The following is a 24,372-nucleotide window of genomic DNA, read 5'->3' on the forward strand; positions in this document are numbered from 1 at the left end:
AAAGCATATACCTTACCTCTTCATTATCTGGAGTGGTCGGTTTGGGGAGTTGTACATTATCATTACACACCTGCACCTGTTAGAATTTTTACATAGTTTAATAAAGCATTCATAAATTTGTGTCTTAATTAGGGAGAAAGCATATAGCTTACCTCTTCAGGATCTTGAGGTGTTGGACTGAGGATACGTTGTTCTTGAGGGGTTTGACTTGGGAGCTGAACATCACCACCACGGACCTGCAAACATTTACAAATAATATTTCAACATTATTAGGGAAGCTATAGACTGTTTTTAGGAACGATTTCCCGAATTTGAAGAATGCATTACCTCTTCAGTGGAACTGTGTGCTTGAGCAGCATCTCCTCGTGTAAACTTACCAGCGGAAGCGTTCTGTTGCACACCATCTGTCTTAGACTGGGAGATCTAATAGAGGTAAGTCAACTACCACTTTGAACAAGAGTAAAAAAAAAAAACTAGCTTACTTTGGTGATTCTCATCTTTTCCTCTATGTTGGACAAGCGGTTATTGATATCACTTAGTCCGTTTCGAACCATATTGTAGAGGTTGTTCAGCTTTGTCATCATTGACTCATCAGATGTCCAGGCTCCAGCATTTGCCCGGCTCCAGCATTTGATGGCCCGGCTCTAGCAGCGATCCCAAACCGGTGAGATTGTTGAGCTATTTGATCCATTGCATCCATGACGTCAATTGTTTCATTTTCCCAGTCTTCAATCCTCACCTTGTAACCATTGGTTACAATGTCAACAAGGTTATTAAGATCTTGATCAGGATTGTCCTCCAAAAACATTGTGTCTTCAGTGTCACCTTGTATAGATGGTAAGACACAGACAACCTTAAGCTGCTCAGCATAAGTAAAACAAAACTTCTCAATTAAGTAAGAACATCCAAAATAATGCAAAACACTCTGAAAATCAAGGATTTGAAAACTTACATCACGATAACCCTCTATGATGCGACCTGATTAGATACATGAACCATCAGCCTAAGATATTTTTCACATAAGAAAGATGTTAGCGGTTCAGCAGTGTTTAGTGAACTGAATGAACTCTGAAGTTGCGGAACTGACTCCAACATCCATAGATGCAAGGATAATGGGAAACTGTGAATATCATATTTGAGTTTTCCTAGCCGTGTTGGAACAATCTTCTTAACCGAGTTTAGCAGTATCATGTAGGAATCTCTCCCCCATGGGTAACTCATCAGCGTCTCCAAATTCTGTGCAAACTTGATGAGCTTCTTTGGAAAACGATATCCAATATATCTCGGAATTACTAAGGACTCGATGAGTATCAACATTGCCAGACAGAATCTCTCATCCTTGTTCTCCTATGTAGTTTCAGTATGGATTAACGAATATAAGAGGTCTGAAGGTCTATGACCATTTTCAACATCACCGCAATCATATTTTAACTCTTCGTCCTCTTCTTCGTTCTCTTCTTCGTTCTCTTCTTCGTTCTCTTCTTCGTTATCTTCTTCATTCTCTTCCAACTCAGAACACTTCGCCCCGTAACCATATGAAATTCTCTAATAGAGAATCTCATAGGTTGTGCTCCGAAGTGGAACCACACCTCATTCTCTTTCACGGTTCTGACAGATCGAGTACGCACAAATGCACCATTTTCCCTGAAATCATCATAGAATCCCTTAAAGCGAGCTTCAGGATCGGTCCCAGGAATGTGTTCCTAACTCTCTGAAACTCTTCAATGGTGAGCTCATTCTTAACTTTCTCGATCATCTTGAAAGAAGCAAACTGGTTGACTACTGGGCCTGGTTCTTGATTCGGCTCCTCTCCTATCTCGAAATGAAGCTTAGGAAGCGTAATAGTTGGGAAAGGCAGAAATGAATCCATTGAGAATCCTTCCTGAAATTCTAAAACCACAAAGACAAATACAAACTCAATACTTTTTGAAATTTAGAAAACACAAACACAATTCAGGAAGAGATTACTAAATTTTTCCATATGAACAGATTACTAAATGTGTAAATCTAACCTAAAACATTATCAATAACATGATCAAAACATAATCTCAAGGTCACGATTTTAAGAATGCCTTCCTAAATCACCTAGAAATTTCCAAAAACCCACAAATCAGAAGGAACTTATACAAATCGGAGAAAGAGCTTTGTTGAGAAACTAAACAAATACATACAAAACGTGCCTACAAAAACGCCTTAGGGTTTATGAAAACAAATTGGGAATCCATTTCTAATTCGGGAACCAATACAAATTAGGGTTTATGAAAAGTGAAATCGAGAAAACACTGAATCCAAAATTGAAGCGAAATGATTGTTCTTCTTCTTTCCGATGTTCAATAAAGCCACCGATAAAGCGAAAATGCCCAAATCGAAAATGAAACCCTAAATGATTTGATGATACTTACTGATCGGTTCTCAGAGGTGTTGTTTCGTGAGTACTCCGACGAAGATCTCTTCAAATTCCAACGACGACGACGATGATTATGCCGGCAACAGTGAAAGTCTCGGGTTTTCTCAGAGGAGGTTTTGGAAGGTTTCGTGTCTTCTCGGAGAAATAAAGGCTAAGCTGGAAATGAAGCGTTTAATGAAGGCTAAGTTGGTCCAAGCCCAAATCAAGGGCTATTTCATAGAAAAGAAAGTTTTATTGGGCCATTTAGGAGAATTGCTCTAAAATATAATCATCATTTTTTATGTAATATCATTAAAAAATCAAGATTTTATAACATAAATTATTGTTTAATACTTACATAAATGTTATTTAAAAATCAATTAATAAATATTTTTTTCTTTTTTTGAGTGGTTTATATTAAATTTTATTTATTAATTTCATTTTATAAAATTTTAATATTAAATAGTTTTTTCTTAAATTATTTCAAATTTATATGTTTTGTATTATTTTTTATATGATCAAATCATTTGTTATGTGTTAGTATATTATTATGAATCAATTAATTTAAAATATAATATTATTAAAATCAAAAATTTATTTAAAAACATCAATTTTTAATTATAACATAAATTTTTGTTTAATATTTACATAAAAATTATTAAAGAATCAATTAATAAAAAATTTTCATTTTCTTTGAATGGTATAAAACTTAATATTAAAATTTATTAATTAATTTTAAATTAAAAAATTTGACACATATTATTCATATCTTTACTTTAAAATGCTGATGTGTCACTAAAGTTGAACAACTTTTATATATAAAATTACCTCATTTAACTCATTTAGACGTTTGATAACAAATAACAATCATAAGAATGTTTTGTGCAGCTCCGATTTGTACCACTGAAAAGCAAAAGCTCCTTGTCGCAAGCGTAGTAAACAACTACATACAATCTTATCAAGCGTAGTTCTAATCTAATTTGCTCGATTAAATGTAACATGGTATTTGATTTGTTCATCTAGGTTTTACATATATCGTTTGTGCATGTACGTTTAAAATATCATGCTTGTGCACCTCCGTCGATTTATACACCTAAACTACTTGATTTAGAAGCAACAATTACATGTACGATTACATTTAACACCGTTTTTTTTATTTAACTACAAAAAAAATCATCAAATAGCAAACGTCAAAATAAAGGCATGATTACATCTTTATATTATTATTTGAGTAGACATTTACATCAATGAACCTTTATTTGTAATATATTACAGAATATTTTACATAAATGAATATTTTTTTAGCACATAAATGAATATTTATTTATAAAATATTACATAAATAAACTTTACAAATATATAAAGCTCAATTAAATATTCTTCTATAAAAGATAGTTAAATTTAGATCTCACAGATTTGTTTTGAATATATGTGGATATAAATCAAAAATGTATTTAATTTCTTTACTTATTAAAATATAATCAGCCCATATGTATGAAAAAATCTATTTAAACTTTTGCAATATTTTTTATTTGTATTTTCGTAATTAGTTAGTATCATTTTCGAAAATCAGTTTTATCTTTATTAAAAAAATTGAAATATGTTTTCAAAATTCAAATAGTATTTTTTTACGAGGTGGTCTTAAAAAATATTTTAGTAAATTGTGAAATATATTAAGTAGACGAGTTTGTCCACTTTGAAAATACTATATACAGTAAAACCTCTATAAATTAATACTCGATAAATTAATAATCACTATAAATTAATAAATTTCTCTGGTCCTGAGTTGGGTCAATGTAAAAAATCATCAAATTCGATAAGATAATAATTTTTTTAAAACCCCTATGTAAAAATATGGTCCCAACAAAAACATAAATTAATAATTATAAATTTTAGGTTAATATATCTAAGGTAATCTAGAAAAATATGAATATATTGTTGTTTGCTTTTTCTGAAAGTTGGAATCTCGTTGAAACTCATCTCTAATTTTTTTTATTGCATCAACAACTTCTGGTGTTGTCTTCTTAGTCTGCATCCAAAATTTGTGAAGAGTTCTTGAAGCCATAATCACTTCTTTACGCAAAACTGCTGTCAAAGGTTCCATAGCATCATCTTCAACTTCATCATCAACATTAAGGACAGTAGCCACAATCTCTTCTAAACTCTGAACTTCTGAGCATGTATCGTTTTCACCAGAATAGTCGAGTATGGTATTAACATCCATTTTGTTCCGATAACCGAGATGATTAATCAAAACCTCAAGTTCATGTCAAGGAAAAATTTTAGAAAAAAAAAATGGAATACTAACATAAATTGAAGAAAGCTGCTTCATATATTAACATAAAAATATGGAATATTAGTATAAAAAAATTAAGGAATTAAAAAATGTATATTAATTAAGTACACAAACATTATCTCTATAAATTAATAATTATTAATTTATAGTATAATTATTAATTTCTAGTATAATTTATAGTATAAATAATAATTATTAATTTATAGATAAATTAATATCACGATAAATTAATAAAATATCATGGTCCCGACATTATTAATTTATAGAGGTTTTACTGTATAATTATTATTAACACATATTATAGAATTTATTAAGTAAAAAATGATAATTTGTTCTCTGATAAAATATTCACAATTAATTTTTTTTTATGGATATATATATTAATAATTAAAACTAGCTCAAAATTTTGTTCAGTGATATATATATATATATATAGAAGTAAATATTGATTGTGATATTTTTATGTATTGTTATCTAATTGCCACTAATTTTATTTATTTATATTTTTGTTAAAGGATTATATCACCAATTTTAATTTAAATAACAAAATTAAAATAAAATTTAAAGACAATTTTGAAAAACATTACCCTGTACAATGTGCGAAATAATTCCCAGTATGATCTGAGAACCGTAAGTACAACTTTAGCCCACTCAGTGTTTTCCCAAACATCATCATCATCATTATCATTGTGTCTCTCAAACGCAATCACTCGCCATTTTTTTTCGCTTTGTGTCATACCACAAGAAGCTGTTTTTGTCACAACCATACCATACATTCTCTATCACACACTTGACTAATCCTACTCTTGCAGCATCCCATTTACCTCGTTTCGGATCATAAACATAGTTATTCTCATTGCTTATAGCATTAAATTTTCCTTGGATCACATATTCACATCACCTCAATTGTTTAATTTGATTCTAGAGGAGCGAGTTCGGGGTCAGGGTCAGGGTAGATAGCCATTGGTACACAAGGAAGATAGGAAGAGGTTGCTGGTACGAACATGGTTAGGGTTTGATCAGGTTTTATCCAGAGACTAAACCATGAGGGAGGAGGATAATCGGACAACTGTAAGAAGACATATATAGAGGATGATTTCATTGGTTATAATAACAATATCCATTTGAAATATCTACTCATCCCCGTTTGTAAAAAATAACATTATATAAGTGTTGAAGATCAAAGTCCGTCATTGATGATGAGAGTTCAAATCGGAGTAGTTCTAATCTAATATTCTCTCAGTTAATGTAACATTTTGTTTGAATATTCCTTTCAATATTTATTTGATTTACACGACGCGTGCCGGTGCCATGCAAGTTGAAGTCACTTTCAATGAACGTTGTTGTCTCAGAGCATCTGCAATGGTTGCCTCTATATCTTACTTTAAAAAGATCTCTAAAAATAGAGAAGGGGTTTACTGCAATGATTGTCTCTATATCTGACTCTAAATCTTATTATTAATTGCTTATTAGACCTTCTACTTTTAAAAAAAAACTTCTATTTCTTTTATTTTTAACAATAATTATAAATAATTATATTTTTAAATTTTTATTTATTATATTTTGTTATTGTATTTTAAAATTTTAAATGATTATATAACTAATTATAATTCATATAATTTAATTAAGTATAGTATTATGTAATATCTTATTGTTAAAGTGTCCAATAAAAAGATATGAAAGTTTAAGGATTATTAATAAAAAAAAAATTCTACCCTAAAAATTAGAGTAAGATATAGAGTACTAATGCAAATGATTTTATTTTAAAATGGAGTTTAGAGGCAGAAATAGAGTATCTTATATATAAAAGTTGCTCAACTTTCTCTATATGCTTGACACATCAGCATTAGAGAGGTTGAAACCTGTCACTTAAATTTTAATATTAAATTTTAAAGCACTTAAAAAATTGAAAAGTCTATTTTATTAATTGACTCTTAAGTATCATTTATATTAATATTAAATAAAAATTTATGTTATAACTAATTTAAAATATTGATAGGTATGTATTTAATTTTTATATAACTGTAGATTATTTAATAATATTCAATATGTATTTTAAATTAATTTTTTAAGATTAATTACAATAAAATATTAACAAGTAGCAAATGAAATGATGATTATATTAATATTAGGTTTTAAATTAATTAACTATTAATTAATATTTCTGTAAATATTAAAAAAATTAATGTTATAATTAATTAAAAATATTGAAAGATATTTATTAATTTTAATATAACTAAATTATTAAATAATATTCAATATATATTTTAAATTAATATTTTAAATTTTTTTAAATTAAAATATTAACAAGTAAGTAAGTAACAAATGATGATTATATTAATTTTTATAAAAATATAAAAAAAGTTTTGAAAAAATTGAAAAGAAAAACCTACACGTTACGTGCGGGTATTCAACTAGTGTAAATTAATGTTAATCCAAAAAAAAAAATTGCAACTTTGTCTGTAATATATACATGTTTATTTTTTTTAATCCTTTTAATTTCCAGTATTTTCTATTGCTGCTTATTTTTCCTAATCAGTTTCGGTCATATCCTCCTATTCAATCTATTTTTTTTCATATTTTCATCTATTAAGAATTATCCCATCTTTCTTTAATTCTTTTAATTTCGGATATTTTTTTACCACTGCTTATTTTTTCTAATCAGTTTCGGTATAATATCCTTTTATTCAATCTATTCAATTTCATATTTTTATCTATAAATAATTATCTATCCTCTTTTTACTTTTAATCTATTTATTCTAAAAAATTTACACTAGTTGGAAATTGAAATTCACTTATAAGCATATGGAGAAAGTCTGGAATAAAATTTAAATTTAATTTCAATATATAAAAACTTATAATCTCCTTCGTGAATCTTTTTCTCTTTTCTCTTTGCTTCTCTTTCTAAGTTAAAGACACAATCAACCGATTTCTCAGCATCTTCATTTTCCATTTTTCTACAATCTTCCCAAAATCTATTTTTCATTCTATTAGAATCTGATTCTTCATGGCATCTTCTCTTTTACCCTTTCCTATATATTTCTTCTGTATTTCCTCTCATAACTTCTTCTTCTTCTTGAACTGGTGAAGGTCCACCTTTCATGTTCACTTTACTTTGTCTATTTATTATGAGTAATCCACGATATATGTTCACCCAAGCTGTCCATCTTTCATTGTCCACAAAGGACTTAATTAATCAGGTCAAAAACTACATTCATAGGAACAATATTACATAGAGATGAGGGTCCACCTTTCAATGTTCACTTTGCTTTGTCGATTTATTCTGAGTAGTCCATGCTCTATGTTCACAAAAGCTGTCGTCCACCTTTCATTGTCCACGAAAGACTTAATTAATCAATTCAAAAACTATATTCATAAGAAAAATAATACATAGAAATAGATTGTTAAATAACAACCAAAGATGATACTCATTACTTTGTCCAAGATTTGTTCCTACTAACTAGTGTACATATAGTTTATCAATGATTATAGTAGAGATAATACATTGTCCACACAACATAGTCCATAATACATTGTCCACTTTTTCATACCTTGTCCACATTACCTAACAAGACAAAACATTGTTCATTTTTCCAATGCCTTGTCCACAACACCTAGTCCACAATACATTGTCAATGCTAACTAATTTATGATATGTTTTCTAAAATATTATGTCCACAAGACTTTGTCCACGTTAACTACTCTCGAAATACTCTATCTCCAACATTGATCATTTGTAAGATACGATGTCCATGCCAAATTGTGTATAAACTTAGTTTATCCACAGAAACATCAAACCTTATATTAGACTATACAACATAAGTCTTCGAAGAAAACCTGTCTCGGCAGATATAAATTTGATATTTGGCTATCCTCAACTTCTCCTTCCACATTTTCACCGATTTACAATGAATTGTCAATTTCGACACTCAGATTATTGTGACAATTATATTTCTAAAAATGATAGAGTTGGTGATAAATATATTTTTCTGGGAAATAAAGTGGGCTCGTGTAAAAATGAGAAGAGCAAAATAAAAGAATAAGAGATGAAACAAGGAAGAAGAAGCTTGAATTTAACAAAGGGTAAGTATGGAATTTCAACCTCCAAAAAAGTAGAGAATGTGCCCCAATAGCAAAAAGTGTTTTTTTGTTAAAGAAAGTGGACAAAGTGTTTTTACTGTAATTCACTCTAATATCATTCAGTTTAAAGAGGCAAGTGTTTTTCCTGTCATTTTAATATTGCTCAAGATCTTCCTTGTGAAAATGCATTATTTGGTTCCAAAATGATGTTAATCCAAAAAAAAAAGATTGCAACTTTGTCTGTAATATATACGAGTTTATTTTTTAATCTTTTCAATTTCGAGTATTTTCTACCGCTGCTTATTTTTTCTAATCAGTTTCGGTCATAACCTCCTATTCAATCTATCTATTTTCATATTTTCATCTATTAACAATTATCTCATCTTTTTTAATTATTTTAATTTCGGGTATTTATTACCACTGCTTATTTTTCCTAATCAGTTTCGGTATAATATCCTCCTATTCAATCTATTTATTTTCATATTTTTATCTATTAATAATTATCTATTTTTTTTTAATTTATTGGTAGAATTTTTTTTTCTTCAACTTTCTCCATATGTTTGACACATCAACATTGAAGAGGTTGACACTTATCACTTAAATTTAATTAATAATTTTTAATATTAAAATTTAAGGCATTTAAAGAATATAAAAATTTTGTTTTATTAATTGACAATTAACTAACATTTCTATTAACGTTAAACACAAATTTATATTATAACTAATTAAAAATATTGATAGATATGTATTTAATTTTTATATAACTGTATATTACTTAATAATATTCAAGATGTATTTAAAATTAATTTTTTAAAATTATTTATAATAAAATACTAACAAATAATAAATGAAATGATGATTATATTAATTTTAATTGACTATTAATTAATATTTATGTAAATGTTAAACAAGAATTTATGTTATAACTAATTAAAAATATTAAATGATATCATTAATTTTAATATAACTTGAAATTATTAAATAATATTTAATATGTATTTTTAATTAATTTTTAAAAAATAGAATAAAATATTAACAAGTAAGTAAGTAATAAGTTTGATTATATTAATTTTATTAAAATATAAAAAAAAATTAAAAAACTGAAAAAAAAATCTGCACGTTATGTGTGGGTATTCACCTAGTCTTTTTTTTTCCACCGGGTATTCACCTAGTCATATAATAAAAAGATCAATTTTCTTTAATTTTTTCTTTTGTTATTTTTGTCAACAACTTTGTGTTAGTCTCTTTTATGAAAAAGTGAATATTTGTCTATTGAGATACCGATCAGGTAAACAAAACTTAAAAGCCACCAAAAGGGATTTCAAAGCAAGCAAATCGTGAGTTATTAAATTAAAACTCTAATAACTATATCCATTTGAAATATTATCAGAAAAAATATCCATTATATATATTTTCATATCAGCAATTGGTTGATATACTCCAATGATTAGATGACATCTGTAAAATACATCAATAACTCTCAAATTGACAGCGTATTTGATAATTATCCTAAGTTTATGATATTTATCAATTGATTTGATAAGCTACAATTGTTTTTTTTTTCTCTTTAAATTAGAGTTTCATTTTCCCTCCATTGTTTTCCTGTATCTCCAGGTAAATTCGAAGCTAATGGATCTAATTTTTCGACACAATTCTCTATTTTTCGTAACTATATGCATAATTGGTTATTGCGTCTTTTTATTATCCCATCTTTTTTTTAATCCATTTAATTTCGGATACTTTACCACTGCTTATTTTTCCTAATCAGTTTCAGTATAATATCTTCCCATTCAATCTATTTATTTTCATATTTTTATCTATTAATAATTATCTATCTTCTTTTATTTTTAATCTATTGGTAGAATTTGTTTTTGTTCATCTTTCTCCATATGTTTGACATATCAGCAATGAAGAGGTTGACACTTGTCACTTAAATTTTAATTAATCAATTTTAATATTAAAATTTAAGGCATTAAAGAAAAGAAAAAGTTTTTTTTATTAATTGACAATTAACTAACATTTCTATTAATGTTAAACACAAATTTATATTATAACTAATTAAAAATATTGATAGATATGTATTTATTTTTTTTATAACTGTATATTACTTAATAATATTCAAGATGTATTTAAAATTAATTTTTTAAAATTATTTATAATAAAATACTAACAAGTAACAAATGAAATGATGATTATATTAATTTTAATTTTTTTATTAACTGACTGTTAATTAATATTTATGTAAATGTTAAACAAAAATTTATGTTATAACTAATTAAAAATATTAAATGATATTATTAATTTTAATATAACTTTAAATTATTAAATAATATTTAATATGTATTTTAAATTAATATTTAAAAAATAAAATAAAATATTAACAAGTAAATAAGTAATAAGTTTGATTATATTAATTTTATAAAAATATAAAAAAATATTTTAAAAAACTGAAAAGAAAAAATCTGCACGTTATGTGGGTATTCACCTAGTCATATAATAAAAAATCAATTTTCTTTAATTTTTTCTTTTATTATTTTTGTCAACAACTTTTTGTTAGTCTCTTTTATAAAAAAGTGAATATTTGTCTACTGATATACCGATCAGGTAAACAAAACTTAAAAGCCACCAAAAAGGATTTCAAAGCAAGCAAATCGTGAGTCATTAAATTAAAACTCTAATAACTATATCCATTTGAAATATTATCAGAAAAAATATCCATTCTATATATTTTCATATCAGCAATTGGTTGATATACTCCAATGATTAGATGACATCTGTAAAATACATCAACAACTCCAAAATTGATAACGTATTTAATAGTTATCCTAAGTTTATGATATTTATCAATTGATGTGATAAGCTACAATTAATTTTTTTTTCTTTAAATTAGGGTTTCATTTTCTCTCCATCGTTTTCCTGTATCTCCAGGTAAATTCAGGTAAATTCGAAGCTAATGGATCTAATTTTTCGACAAAATTCTCCATTTTTCCTAACTATATGCATAATTGGTTATTGCGTCTTTCAGTTACTTGATACATGTTCGTTGACGCAATTTGATTTGGCTAGATTTTGGTCTCTTGTGAGATTTAACAATGGGTAAATAATTATTTGATTAAGCTAATTGATCGTTTGTTGGGTTGGGGGGGGGGGGGGTTTGTCAGAGATTGGATATATTGGATATAGGATTGTATCATAGCTTATTTAAGTTTTTTTATATGGTTTACAAGTCTTTGTCTTCAAATAGGAATCTAAGGGTAAGCGCTTTGCCTTTTTGTTATAGAACTTTGAAGTTGAAGAATTACTAATCAAGATTAATATAAGACATGGAAATTTCAGAGGATGCTTCTGCAATTGTAGAGCCTCCTGACCCAGAAGTTCTTGAAATCGACCCAACTTGTCGATATATCCGGGTATTGACTCATGTTAATATCTTGCATAATTATTTCAATTATTTGTAAAGATGTTACAAAACATTAGGTTTCGACCAAAACTTATTCTTTCTTAAATTTTTTTCTTTGATCATTCCAAACTTGTAACCTTTCAGTACAGAGAAGTAATAGGAAAAGGAGCATTCAAGACAGTGTATCCCTTTTTCTGCCGTTTACATAATCTCTGTTTTTTTTTTTTCCCTAATGTGTTTGGTTGCTATGAGAGAATCTTAAACTCACCATTTCCTTTAACTCTTTTTAACAAATAATCAGCTATATGGGATTCGACGAAGTAGATGGTATTGAAGTTGCATGGAATCAAGTAAGAATCGATGATCTTTTGCAATCACCAGATTGTCTAGAGAGGCTACATTCAGAAGTGCGGCTTTTGAAATCTTTGAAGCACAATAACATTATAAAGTTTTACAACTCGTGGATCGATGACAAGAACAAAACCATTAACATAATCACCGAAATGTTCACTTCAGGAAGTCTCAGACAGTATATATTAATTAATCACTCTTTTGCTATTTTGTGATGACATTTCCAAAATATAATCACAGAATTGTTTTCTTTTTGTTGGTTTTTGTTGAAGGTACCGTAAGAAACATAGAACGGTGTATATGAAGGCAGTGAAGTGTTGGGCGAGACAGATTTTAACGGGGTTGATATATCTTCACAGTCAAGAACCGCCGATTATACATAGAGATATCAAATGCGATAACAGTTTTAGTAATGGTAATCATGGAGAAGTGAAAATAGGAGATCTTGGTTTAGCTACCGTCATGGAGAAAGCTAATGCCAATAGTGTCATTGGTATGATTCTCTTTTACACAAATTAACTTATTTCCTTCCTTTTGGATATTCAAGAAACAAAATTGTTATAACCAACAGGAACTCCTGAGTTTATGGCGCCTGAGATTTACGATGAGAACTACAACGAGCTTGCTGATATATATTCTTTTGGGAAGTGTATGTTGGAGATGGTGACTTTTGAATATCCTTATTGTGAATGTAGAAACTCTGCTCAGATCTACAAGAAAGTTTCATCGGTAAGTTTCGTAGACATTTTCACATAGTTTCCTCTACATTATATTGAACAAAACTTTACTTACTATGGTGAGTCTTTTTATTTTTAGGGTATAAAACCGGCTTCACTCTCTAAGGTTAAAGATCCGGAAGTAATGAAATTTATAGAAAAATGTGTATTACCAGCTTCTGAAAGGTTATCAGCTAAGGAGTTTCTAATGGATTCTTTTCTCCAAGTGAACGGTTTAGCTATGAACATCCCGTTGCTGCTTCCTGACATTGTAATGCCTGAAGAAGGCTCGTTTGGAGACCGTTGTCTTATGTCTGAAGGACCTCCAAACTCTCGGAATAGACCAATGTCGATGGATCTTGACGAGGACAATAACCTACCTATTGTTACGTGTACTTCAAGCAACAATTCAGGATCACAGTGTATTGAGGTCAGCAGGGCAAAGCGAGGCAACTTCTTTGTCCTCAAAGGTGAAGAGAATGATGAAAACTCTGTCTCGCTAATTCTTCGTATAGTCGATGAAAGTGGTAAGTGTTTTTTAGCTCTTAGTAATCATAGTTTATGTTTCTTTTGCGTGAACCAAACTTTGCTTTAGTTTTTGTTGCTTGTTCTGTGTGTGTAGGACGTGTAAGGAACATTCATTTCTTGTTCTATCAAGAAGGTGACACTGCTTCTAAGGTATCGAGTGAGATGGCTTGAATTAACACATCAAAACGTAAAGTTTATAGCAGAATTGATCGATATATTACTCGTCAATTTGTTACCGAGTTGGAAAACCGATGTCACGATCGATCATCTTATGCATCCACAAGGGAAGCAGAGTGAATCCGTGAGTCACTCCTTATCCTCGGATTATGTCCCACGATCCGATGACGAGGTAAACTCGACCGTAGTAGCAACAACAAGAGATCAAAAAGCAGAGGAACTTGGAAGCTTTCAGGAAGAAGATGAGAGGTTAAAAGTGGAGTTAGAGAAGATTGAAGAACTGTACAGTGAGGAAAAGGGAAGAAGCGAAAACGGAGACGAGAAAGAGATACTTTGAGAAGAAGGATATGCAACAAGTTGAGTAAAGTAAACAGAGAAACACAAGCATCGTCTCTGTTTTTCGCTTCCTCTGTTTTGCTTATTTGTGTTGTAACTTTTATGTAAGTTTAGTCAAAGGAAAAGGAAAAAAAATGTTTCCTTCAAGTGTAGAAATTTTCCTTCAGGACGAGTTTAGTTTTTTTTTTTTTCACGAATTAGGATTTATATAATCTATGCTCATCTAGTTTATAGCAGAAGAAAATATATATGCGAATATCATATCTTTATAAAAATCAAACGCAGAAGAAAAATATCAATGAAGGTTTGTTGATTAACCTTTGCAAATTCAATCAAGGCTAACCACATCGTGAAATTTAAAAAAAAAAAACAAATATTAGGTCAAAATATAAGAAAGAAGCTAAATCATTCAAAGTAGTCTACATTATATCATTCAAAAGCCCATTGGTTTTCTCGGAGAATCTCTGCTTCTTCCTCGGGTGTGAAATCGTTCTCGATGTTGAACATAGTGCGAATTTCTTGAGGAGTTTTACCTGTGATCAAATCAGCAACTGTTTGGCAAGCAAGATCAAGAAGGCTTTTGATGTTTAGACAATTAGCAGCCAATATAACATGAAATAGCGTGGGTTGATCCATATTTTTCATAAACTCAGCATCCCAATTCTTGAGCTCCGCAGAAGAGCCATTATCACCATCGACGACAACGTGTTTCTTGCAATACTCGATCACTTTGGTGAGGATATGGCTTGTGACGTTGGGAAGAGGGATTCCGTCACCGACACAGTCATCTTCAACCATGTGAGCTACGGTCTGCGACTGGAGAGCCACCGCTTCTTCAACCTCAAAGGTCTCGCCATCTGAGCTCTTCAACACAATCGTCTTTGAATTCGACATCGCTCCTTCTTTGTTGAGATTTGATGAAAACTAGGAATTAAATTACTTAATGATGAATGATACGAAGTTGTGAACCTAGGCAACTATATTTATAGGGTTTTGAGTCGGTTTCTTCATAGTCATAACATGATTAGGATATAGGAAATATATCCTAACATGGTTAGGAAATATGGAAATATATCATAACATGATTAGGAAATACATGGAAATGTTAAATACGACGTCGTTTCTGCTAAATCTGTCTGAGGTTAAAAAAGTTAAAACGATATTGGGTCCGTGTATGCAAGGCTTAATGACATTATGTGACACGTGGATTGTTTAAAAATCTAATAGTAGTTTAAATTCATTTGTTTTTTTATTCTCTATTGTTGAATATATTTGTTTGTTAGATTATTATGCATGTTAATATTTGAAAACATAATCATGAAAACAATATAAAAGAGAGTAAATAAAACATATTAGTATCTAAATAATTTAGTTTAAATAGTATTGAGATCTTTCGATCATTGTTTTATGTATTTTAGACATAGTTTTTTAAATACTGTACGAACTTATTCGATTTTGATAACTGTTTTTATGTATTTTAGACATCACAAATATCATCATTTCGTTAGACATTCCATTGATTGATTTTTACTTTTTCATCAATTTCGACTAAATATTAGTTTTATTAAATTAAAAAACGGTATTAACAATAAAATGAAGTATTAAACTATAATAATTTAGAGCAATATGATTTAAGTTATTTCTTATTGAATACTTATTTATAAAAACATTAGTATATGTTTAACTGATGATTCCATGATTTTTTAGTTAGAATCAAGAAGAAGGAAGATGTTAGACAATTTTGAAAGTTGTGAGAAAATTAGAGAAAAGTCGTTGATATTTATACTAAATTATAAAAAAATAGAAAACCATATAAACTTTTTTAAAACTTTTTTGTTATATTTTTTGTTTAAATTTTTTTGTTTTTTTTCATACGATATTTCATTAATTTTTAAATAGATTCCATCTTTGTTTCTTTTAACATTTTTGTTAGATTTTTTTTTTGTAAAATTTAGAAATATAAAAATAATAATCACTAGGAGATATAGTTCCATATTTGTTTTTTTTTTTCAAATTTTTTGTGGTTTTTTTTTAAAAGAAAAAACGTTTTGTTAGTGGCTGATATTTATACTAAACCATAGAAAAGCATATAAACTTTTTTTAAACTTTTTTGTTAGATTTTTTTTAAAATTTTTTTTTATTTTCATACGACATTTCATTAATTTTTAAATAGATTCCATTTTTGTTTCTTTTAACATTTTTGTTAGATTTTGTTTTGTAAAATTTAGAAATATAAAAAAATAAGAATCACTAAGAGATATAGTTCCATATTTGTTTTTTTTTTAAACTTTTTGTGGTTTTTAAAAAAAAAACGTTTTGTTAGTGGCTGATATTTATACTAAACCATAAGAAATCAAAAATCCTATAAACATAAGAAATCGTAAACACTATAATAATTAGCGATATTCTAGCATAAATTTTGTTAGATTTTAGTTAATATTTTAGTTAGATTTTTTTGTTTATTTCGAAAACATTAGAAATGGTAAATTTCTAGTTTTTTTTATAAAAAATATTTTTGTATTTTTATAGATTTTTTTGTTTATTTCAAAAACATTAGAAATGGTAAATTTCTAATTTTTTTTTTATAAAAACGTTTTTGGGTTTTTTTTTTTCTTAAATTTTGGTTTTATCTAATTTTAAAAACAGTTTGATTGAGTACGAAATTAAGCATCTTATCTTATCTTATCTTCTTATACTAATAAAAGTTGAAGCTATATGCTTCTAAGGGTGTCCACATAGGATTTAAAAGAGTAATTTTACTGGTCCACATCAGCATTTAAAAATAAGAAAAATTTACAAATTTTTAATATTATTGCTTAATAAGGAAATTAAGAAAGTTTATAAATTTTAATATGATTGCTAAATAAAAAAATTTTGTATAAATTTTTGATTGGTCCACCTCGACATTGAAAATTAAAAAGTTTCCAAATTCTATTATTGTTTTTAAAAATTATTAAAGATAAAGAAATAATACATAAAATTTTTATTAATAATAAAAACCCCAAAATAAATAATATTAAAATAAGAAACCATAAAATCTCCAAAGCTTGACCACCAAATTTGAGAAAAATGATAAATTCTAAACAATCCGAGAAATATGTCAAGTGATTGATACTCGACACTTTTGAAAAACGAAGCACTAAAAATAGAGAAAGAGGTTATGTCATTAAGACGAAGGAGACTGAGGTATCCAAGGAAGATTTTTGAAATAACATGACATTTGATGGGGTTTTAACAACATAACTTTAACCATAAAGGTAACAATTAACTGACCAAACAGCATCTGAAAACATTTGGTAAGCCTCAAAACAAAGAGGAGAGACTAATATCATGATACTTTTGAAAAACAAATCACTCAAAATAGAGAAATAAATTCTTTAGATGGTGTCCATATAAGATTTTAAAAGGTAATTTTATTGGTCCACATCAATATTCAAAATCAGAAAACTTTACAAATGCTTATATTATTGCTGAATAAGGAAATTAAGAAAGTTTACAAATTCTAATTATTGCCAAATAAAAAAATTATATATAAATTTTGTATTGGTCCACCTTAACATTGAAAATTAATTTTTTTTTCAAATTCCATTATTATTTTTCAAAATTATTAAAGATAAAGAAGTTATATATAAAATTTTTTGTTAATAATAAAAAACTAAAATAATAGTATTAAAATATAAAATTTTAAATTTAAATTAGATGTATACACACATATTTAGAGACTCTTATATTAGTATCCAAATTTTTGTCACATAACTATAATAATTTTTAAGTTTTTTTTCTGTGTGTGCAACCATTTCAAAAAAAAAAAAAAAATAGAGTTAGGTTTGACAAAAAAAGGAGTCATTACAGTAAAAAAACCAACTTGGCTAAACTATAAATTTAACTCTTAGCTAAATTACAAAGAATATAATGAAACGACATATAAACAAAGTCATTACAAGCTGCTTTAATATCGGAAAAAGACCCAAAAATCTCCAAAGCTTGGCCACCGAATTTGAGAAAAATGATAAATTTCAAGCAGTCCGAGAAACATGTCAAGTGATTGATACTCGACAATTTTTAAAAAACAAAGCACTGAAAATAGAGAAAGAGGTTTCGTCATTAAGACGAAGGAGATTGAGGTATTTGAGGAAGATTATTGAAATAACATGGCATCTGATACGGTTTTAATTATCAACCTAATATTAACCACAAAGGTAACAATTAGTGACCAAGCAACATCCAAATACATTCAGTAAGCCTCAAAACAAGGAAGTGAGACCAAAGTCATGACACTTTTGAAAAACGAAGTACTGAAAATAGAGAAAGAAGTTCTGTCATTAAGCCGAAGATTGAGGTATCCGAGGAAGATTTTTGAAATAACATGGCATCTGATGATGTTTTAACAGCCTCTAAAAATGTCCACATATGATATAAAAGTTCAATTTTATTGGTCCACATCAATATTTAAAACTAGAAAAATTATAAAAATTTAAAATTATGGTTAACAAAAAAATATATTTATAGAAAAATAAAAATCGAAGTTATATGCCTCTAAGGAAATCCACATAAGATTTAAAATGTCAATTTTATTAATATACATCAATAACTAAAATTTAAAAAATTCTAAATTATAAAATTATATTATTAATACAAAACAATATAGAAACAATTCTATTATGAATAACAGTTAAAGCTATATTAATACAAAACAAAACAATTCTATTATGAATAACAGTTAAAGCTATATTATTTTCAAGGCATCCACATCAGCATTTAAAAGTTAAATTTTATTCGTATATATCAAAATTGTAAATTTAAAAAAATTTCCTAATAATATTAAGAAAATAAATTAAAGAATAAAAAATCTCTAATAACAAAATAAAAACATAATATTAAAATCTTCATTATTACTGTTTAAATTATAAATTTAATTTATTATCTATAAAACTATATGCTATTTATACAAGTTTATGTTACTTGATTTTAAGGTTTTTCATGTAGAATTTTAAATAACTAATAATTATAATTTATATTAATTTTTTTCACATATGCAAAACATATTTTCACATAATCTCATGTAATATATTATGCAAAATGATCGAAAAAATTATATTTTGTATATTTGACTTGAATTGCAATAGATTAATGTAGAAGTTTTTAGTTTTGAATTGTTCAATTTGTTATTTCATTTTTCTAAATTTATATGTATTAAATTGTACCGACTACCTATTTAATTATAATTAAAAGAATTAAGAATGAATATGATAAAACTGAATATAATCATACAAAAATTATTGAAATAAATAAATATGATTTCTTAGTTGAAAAAAACAGATATAGCAAGAATAAAATTGAACATGATGAAAACAAAATCATTCTTATTAGAATAGATGATGTATAATCATTGAAAAATTATTTAAACGTTTACACAACCAATTGACAAAAATATATTTAATTCACAAATTTTTTTGTATTTTTTTCATTTATATTCAACTATTATTTTGGTTTCAAATTTAAAGTTGTTATTAATCTCAAAGTAAATATTTTATTTATTAGTTATTTTTTAAATTAATATAATAAAATAAATATTTGTATCGGTTAAACAAGAGAAAAAAAAGATTAAATTTTAAATTTTATTATTATTTTTCAAAAATACATATATAATTAGAAGAAAAGTGAAAATGATAAAAAAAATTATCTTCATGATTTAAGAAGTGAATGTATAATATTTTATCATCATGTCAATATTATGTTTAATAAGTACAATTTGATTAATTTAAAAAAATTTGGTTGATTTGGGTATATATATTAACTTAATAAATGTTTGACCAAATAATACGTTTTTGAAATATGACATACTGTATATAGATTTAAAACAAAATCGTTAAAACTTCAAAATTTACATAAAAATTATCATATTAACACCATAATATTTTTAATATATTATTAAATCATTAATATATAAAATTAATATCTTAATAAATATAATTGATTGCATATAATTTTTATTAACAAAATACCCACGCGTAGCGTGGGCGCAAAATCTAGTTTAACCATAATAATTTAGACCGGTTTGTTTTAAATTTTTTTGACACATCATCGGATGAAAACCAATTAAAAAATGACATGTAATTAAAAAATAGGGTTCAACGGTCTTTTTGCAGCTGAAACTTATTCTAGAGCTGACACGTAAATGAAAGGCGGTGAAACTCGCCGTGAGCGCGACAGGTAAGCAAATCACTACACAAATAAGTATATAGATTCCCTTTAGGATCAAACCTTCTTCATGACTCTGGTTGTATCATGTATATGTAGCGTGTGGTTGTGTATTAATAGCTTTGTATTGTAGATGACGTAGATGTGTGAATAAGGTAAAAAGAAAGCACATGTCTACCATTTTCGATTTTATAATGTTTCACAATTTCCTATTTCTATTTCATCTACTAGCTGAACTAACTGGATTTAGCTCGGTAAACTGGTCAAATACTAACTTAGCTGGCTAGCTAGATCTCAAGTCGGATGGGACTAAGATAGTTTTGGAACAGGGATGGGTGGATTGTAAGAAAAAGTTGGCATTCAAATCAATGGATCGACGCGTTTACTCAGTGCTCTGATCCCGGCTATCGCCTTTCACTCGGATCACCAACACCCTTGGTTGATCTATGAGAAGATGCAAACTCAACCATAGAAGATCAAGAAACAGAGAAACCAGGAAGCTTGGAGGAAGAAGAAGAAACAAAGGCTCTACTTGATTTGCTACATCTGATTCATAATTAATATGTCTCTGTTTCACATTACATTGTGTTTAGAATAAAAGCATGTGTGTAAACCCTAAAAATGGCTGATTAAACACTTATGATAATAAAACTATATCCAAGATAACAACCAAAGAAAGATTAAACATGTACACTATCGAGATTAGAGAGTCAATAATATAATTAATATACAATCTAAATGTACGAAGATTACATATAAGAAGTTGGCCAACTATTTTCTTTAAACTAGAAGTTAGTCAACTTAAATCCTATTTTCACTATTTTAATCAAAGTTAGAAGGTGATGAGTCCATAACGGTCATAGCTCAAATGATCAGCACTTGAGAGCATCTCTTTAGAGGAATCTGTATGAATTCCTTATTTGAAAAGCTTGGAGTAGCAAAGAATCTATGGGCGATAAACTTTGACCTAGAAGACTTGTTAACCACGAGGAGATCGAAGGGACAGTAGAAGTAGTTGTCATCATGTTCAAGTTCATATCGACAAGACCGGTACATGCATTACTGCTTATGTTGTCTGCTAAGTAATTACCGTTCTGCGACTGGATATGGCTGAAATGATTATTATCGATAAAATTTGTGGATGAAAGACTCTGGAGCTCGATATCTCCAAACTCGTTGTTGGCCATTGATGAGTTTGCTTTACATGGTTCAAAAGATGGTTGAGAAGATTTTGGTTGCTCTTGTGGCCTTTTTGCTGCTACATTTTTCTTGAAAATTCTACATACCACCCATTCCTCCTGAAATTTAAAGATATGCGTCATTAAAGACCAAAACAAGGGAGTTAACCGGACCAGCTTGATTCGGCCTAAAACATTTTTCAGCCTTGGAGACTGTCTAGCCATTGAGTTTATTTAGGTTATAACTGAATAAACTTGCTAATTTTCTAATGCTTGCATGATTTATTAAGTTTTCAAAAAAGGGAAAAATTAAAGGGAAATCGACAATTAAAACTTTATGACCATACAAAAAATATTATGGTATGAGTTAGTTTCTCTTGGACGCACAGAACCAAGCCTAATTAAAATCTAAAATTTTCGAGGGCTAAAAATGCAAGAGTAATTTTCATTTAAGAGTTGGACAAACAGAATAATGAACAGCGATCCAAATCCTATTTATTTTTTCTTTATGAATGCTTTTCCTTTATTAATAAAATAAATAGAAATTGAACGGGGAGGTAAAACAGCAAGCCAAACCTTTGAAAACAACATTTTTTATTGAAACAAAATCCAAAATACAACCATACTAAAGTGATCATAATAGTTAGTAGCTACATTTTGAAAAAAAAAAAGGTATATAGAAACTTAATGTGAAATCAAAAGCCAAACTAAAATAACAAAACTTACATCCAGATTAAACACATTGAACCTTAGTTATTCGAATTGGATACAGATAGCTCCGTCTAAAACTTTTTACACCAAGAGATACACTTAACTAATAATAGTAAAGCTGCGTGTATACGTATGTGAATGTGAGCGTCTATAAACGTGTATGTATTACCTTGGTGGGTTTGAAGGGTTGCTTGTTCTCAAGCCTATATTCATGCATTACCCAATTACTCTTCTCGCCCTTTGGAGCTCTTCCTTTGTAGAAAACTAGGGTTTTCTTCATCCCTACTAGAAGTCCGGTTCGATATATCTCTTTATCTTTACCGGTGGTCTTCCAATAACCGGCTTCAGTTGCCCGGTTCGTCCTCAAACCGGCTGGATGTTTTCGGTCCCTTAAGTTAAAGAAGTACCATTCTTTCTCTCCCATTGAAGCCTTTGCTGCACGCACGAAATTAATTTTCATACAGATTTTGTTAGCTGCCGTTTTCATGTGTTGGTTTTATAAATCCTATCATAAAATATCTACGTATGTCCAATATACCTACCATACAGTATAATAGCTATATTAAAGATGTTAATTATCATGCTGTCTACGGAAATAGATGACAGATATATAGTCTTACGTGTTTGGTAGGCTAACATATACAGAAATTATGCTGTCTACTCTACATAAATATGTATATACGCACATAGTAATATGACGTGAATTAGTATGCTCCAAAGAAAAAAAAGAATCAGTATGCTGCGAAGTGCGAACGATCAAAAATTATATAGCAATAGACTAACAGTAACATATGAAAAAATCAGAAATATTATCGATATTCTTGCACATGTATTGGCAAACAAAATAGGAACAATAATAAAACATGTGAACATCAATTAATATATATAATATAGGAGAAAAGCAATACACTAACATGGTAAGTATTAACCTGGTAAATCCCAAGGTTCAGACTTGTTGAGATCAATGTCGATGATAGCTTTAGCCGTGAATCTGACATCCAAGACTTTCTGAGATAGATAATGAGTGATTAGCTCTTCATCTGTGGGATGAAATCTGAATCCTGCAGGAAGACTTTCCTCCATTGATTTTTTTTCCTCCAAATATAAATTCAAATATAATTATTTGCAGCAAATGAAATGATCTTAAATTAAAAAAAAAATTAGTTTTTCTCCTCTTTCTCTCGTTCTACCTCTCTCTCTCTCTTGAGGATGAAGAAAGAGAATACAGAAAAGAATGAGAGATTTAGATAAGACTCATTCGTAACTTAGATGAGGTAAGTTATATACTGTATATATATATATATGTATGTATATATACATATATACTAGCATGTATATATAAGCAGATATTGATTGTAATACAAATCTCGAAGGAGAAGATGGTGCTATTATTTTACTAATGATAGGTTTTAAATCCTTATAAACCACCATAGCATGTCAGTCTCTGATTAATAAGAACAGAAGTGGAAGCGTACCTTTGGATCCATGATTTATGTTTTGAATTTGGCTATGGTTCTTCCATAACAAACCCTGAATGGTTGTAGGTCTCTGTTGATGGGATGCAGAGAATTTTCTGTATTTCTCGTTAGGGTTGCTGCGGGGACCATAACCTCTCTATTTATATAGAGAATAATTTCTAATTCGGCCCGTCATCAAATTAAAAATTACTGAGTATATCCTCACATTAATTTTTCATAACACTTATGCCCCATTAGTCTTTTCTTTAATACCAAAGTGACCACATAAGTTTTGACTACTTTAAATAATGACCCTAACACATTGATTATACATGTGTGACCCCAAATAATTCTTACAATCTCCCACTGGGTCACATGTGTATCTGAAAATGTGATAGACTTTATGAGCTCAAAATTGTCATTATATATCAGGGCATAAACAATCACGTCCATTAACTATAGCAACATAGGATCATGGCGGCCTTCGTTATAGCAATCATAACTAAACCTTCCATGGTCACTGAAATCAATATAGTCAAATGACAGAGATCAATT

The 24,372-nt window shown here is 28.3% G+C and overlaps 2 protein-coding genes and 1 pseudogene across 2 annotated transcripts; 1 reads left to right on the forward strand and 2 right to left on the reverse strand.

Moving 5' to 3' along the window:
* Positions 1-11,622: 11,622 nt before the first annotated feature.
* On the forward strand, positions 11,623-14,417 carry LOC18011405 (probable serine/threonine-protein kinase WNK7). The gene is given in 10 exon segments (XM_024150395.1): positions 11,623-11,700; positions 12,043-12,172; positions 12,307-12,344; positions 12,464-12,691; positions 12,786-13,006; positions 13,085-13,242; positions 13,330-13,756; positions 13,852-13,921; positions 13,923-14,219; positions 14,221-14,417. Coding segments are annotated over 9 exon segments (1,605 nt in total). The 5' UTR covers positions 11,623-11,700; positions 12,043-12,085; the 3' UTR covers positions 14,300-14,417.
* A 282-nt stretch (positions 14,418-14,699) lies between these two features.
* LOC18011416 (SKP1-like protein 1A) lies at positions 14,700-15,164 on the reverse strand. Its single transcript, XM_006393242.1, has one exon. It carries the CDS (start codon positions 15,162-15,164, stop codon positions 14,700-14,702), a length of 465 nt encoding a protein of 154 aa, XP_006393304.1.
* Positions 15,165-21,303: 6,139 nt separating this feature from the next.
* Positions 21,304-23,443, reverse strand: LOC18011421 (annotated as a pseudogene).
* Between the last annotated feature and the right edge of the window lie 929 nt (positions 23,444-24,372).

This window comes from Eutrema salsugineum, unplaced genomic scaffold (genome assembly GCF_000478725.1).
Source record: "Eutrema salsugineum unplaced genomic scaffold, Eutsalg1_0 scaffold_7, whole genome shotgun sequence".
Lineage (NCBI taxonomy): Eukaryota > Viridiplantae > Streptophyta > Magnoliopsida > Brassicales > Brassicaceae > Eutrema > Eutrema salsugineum.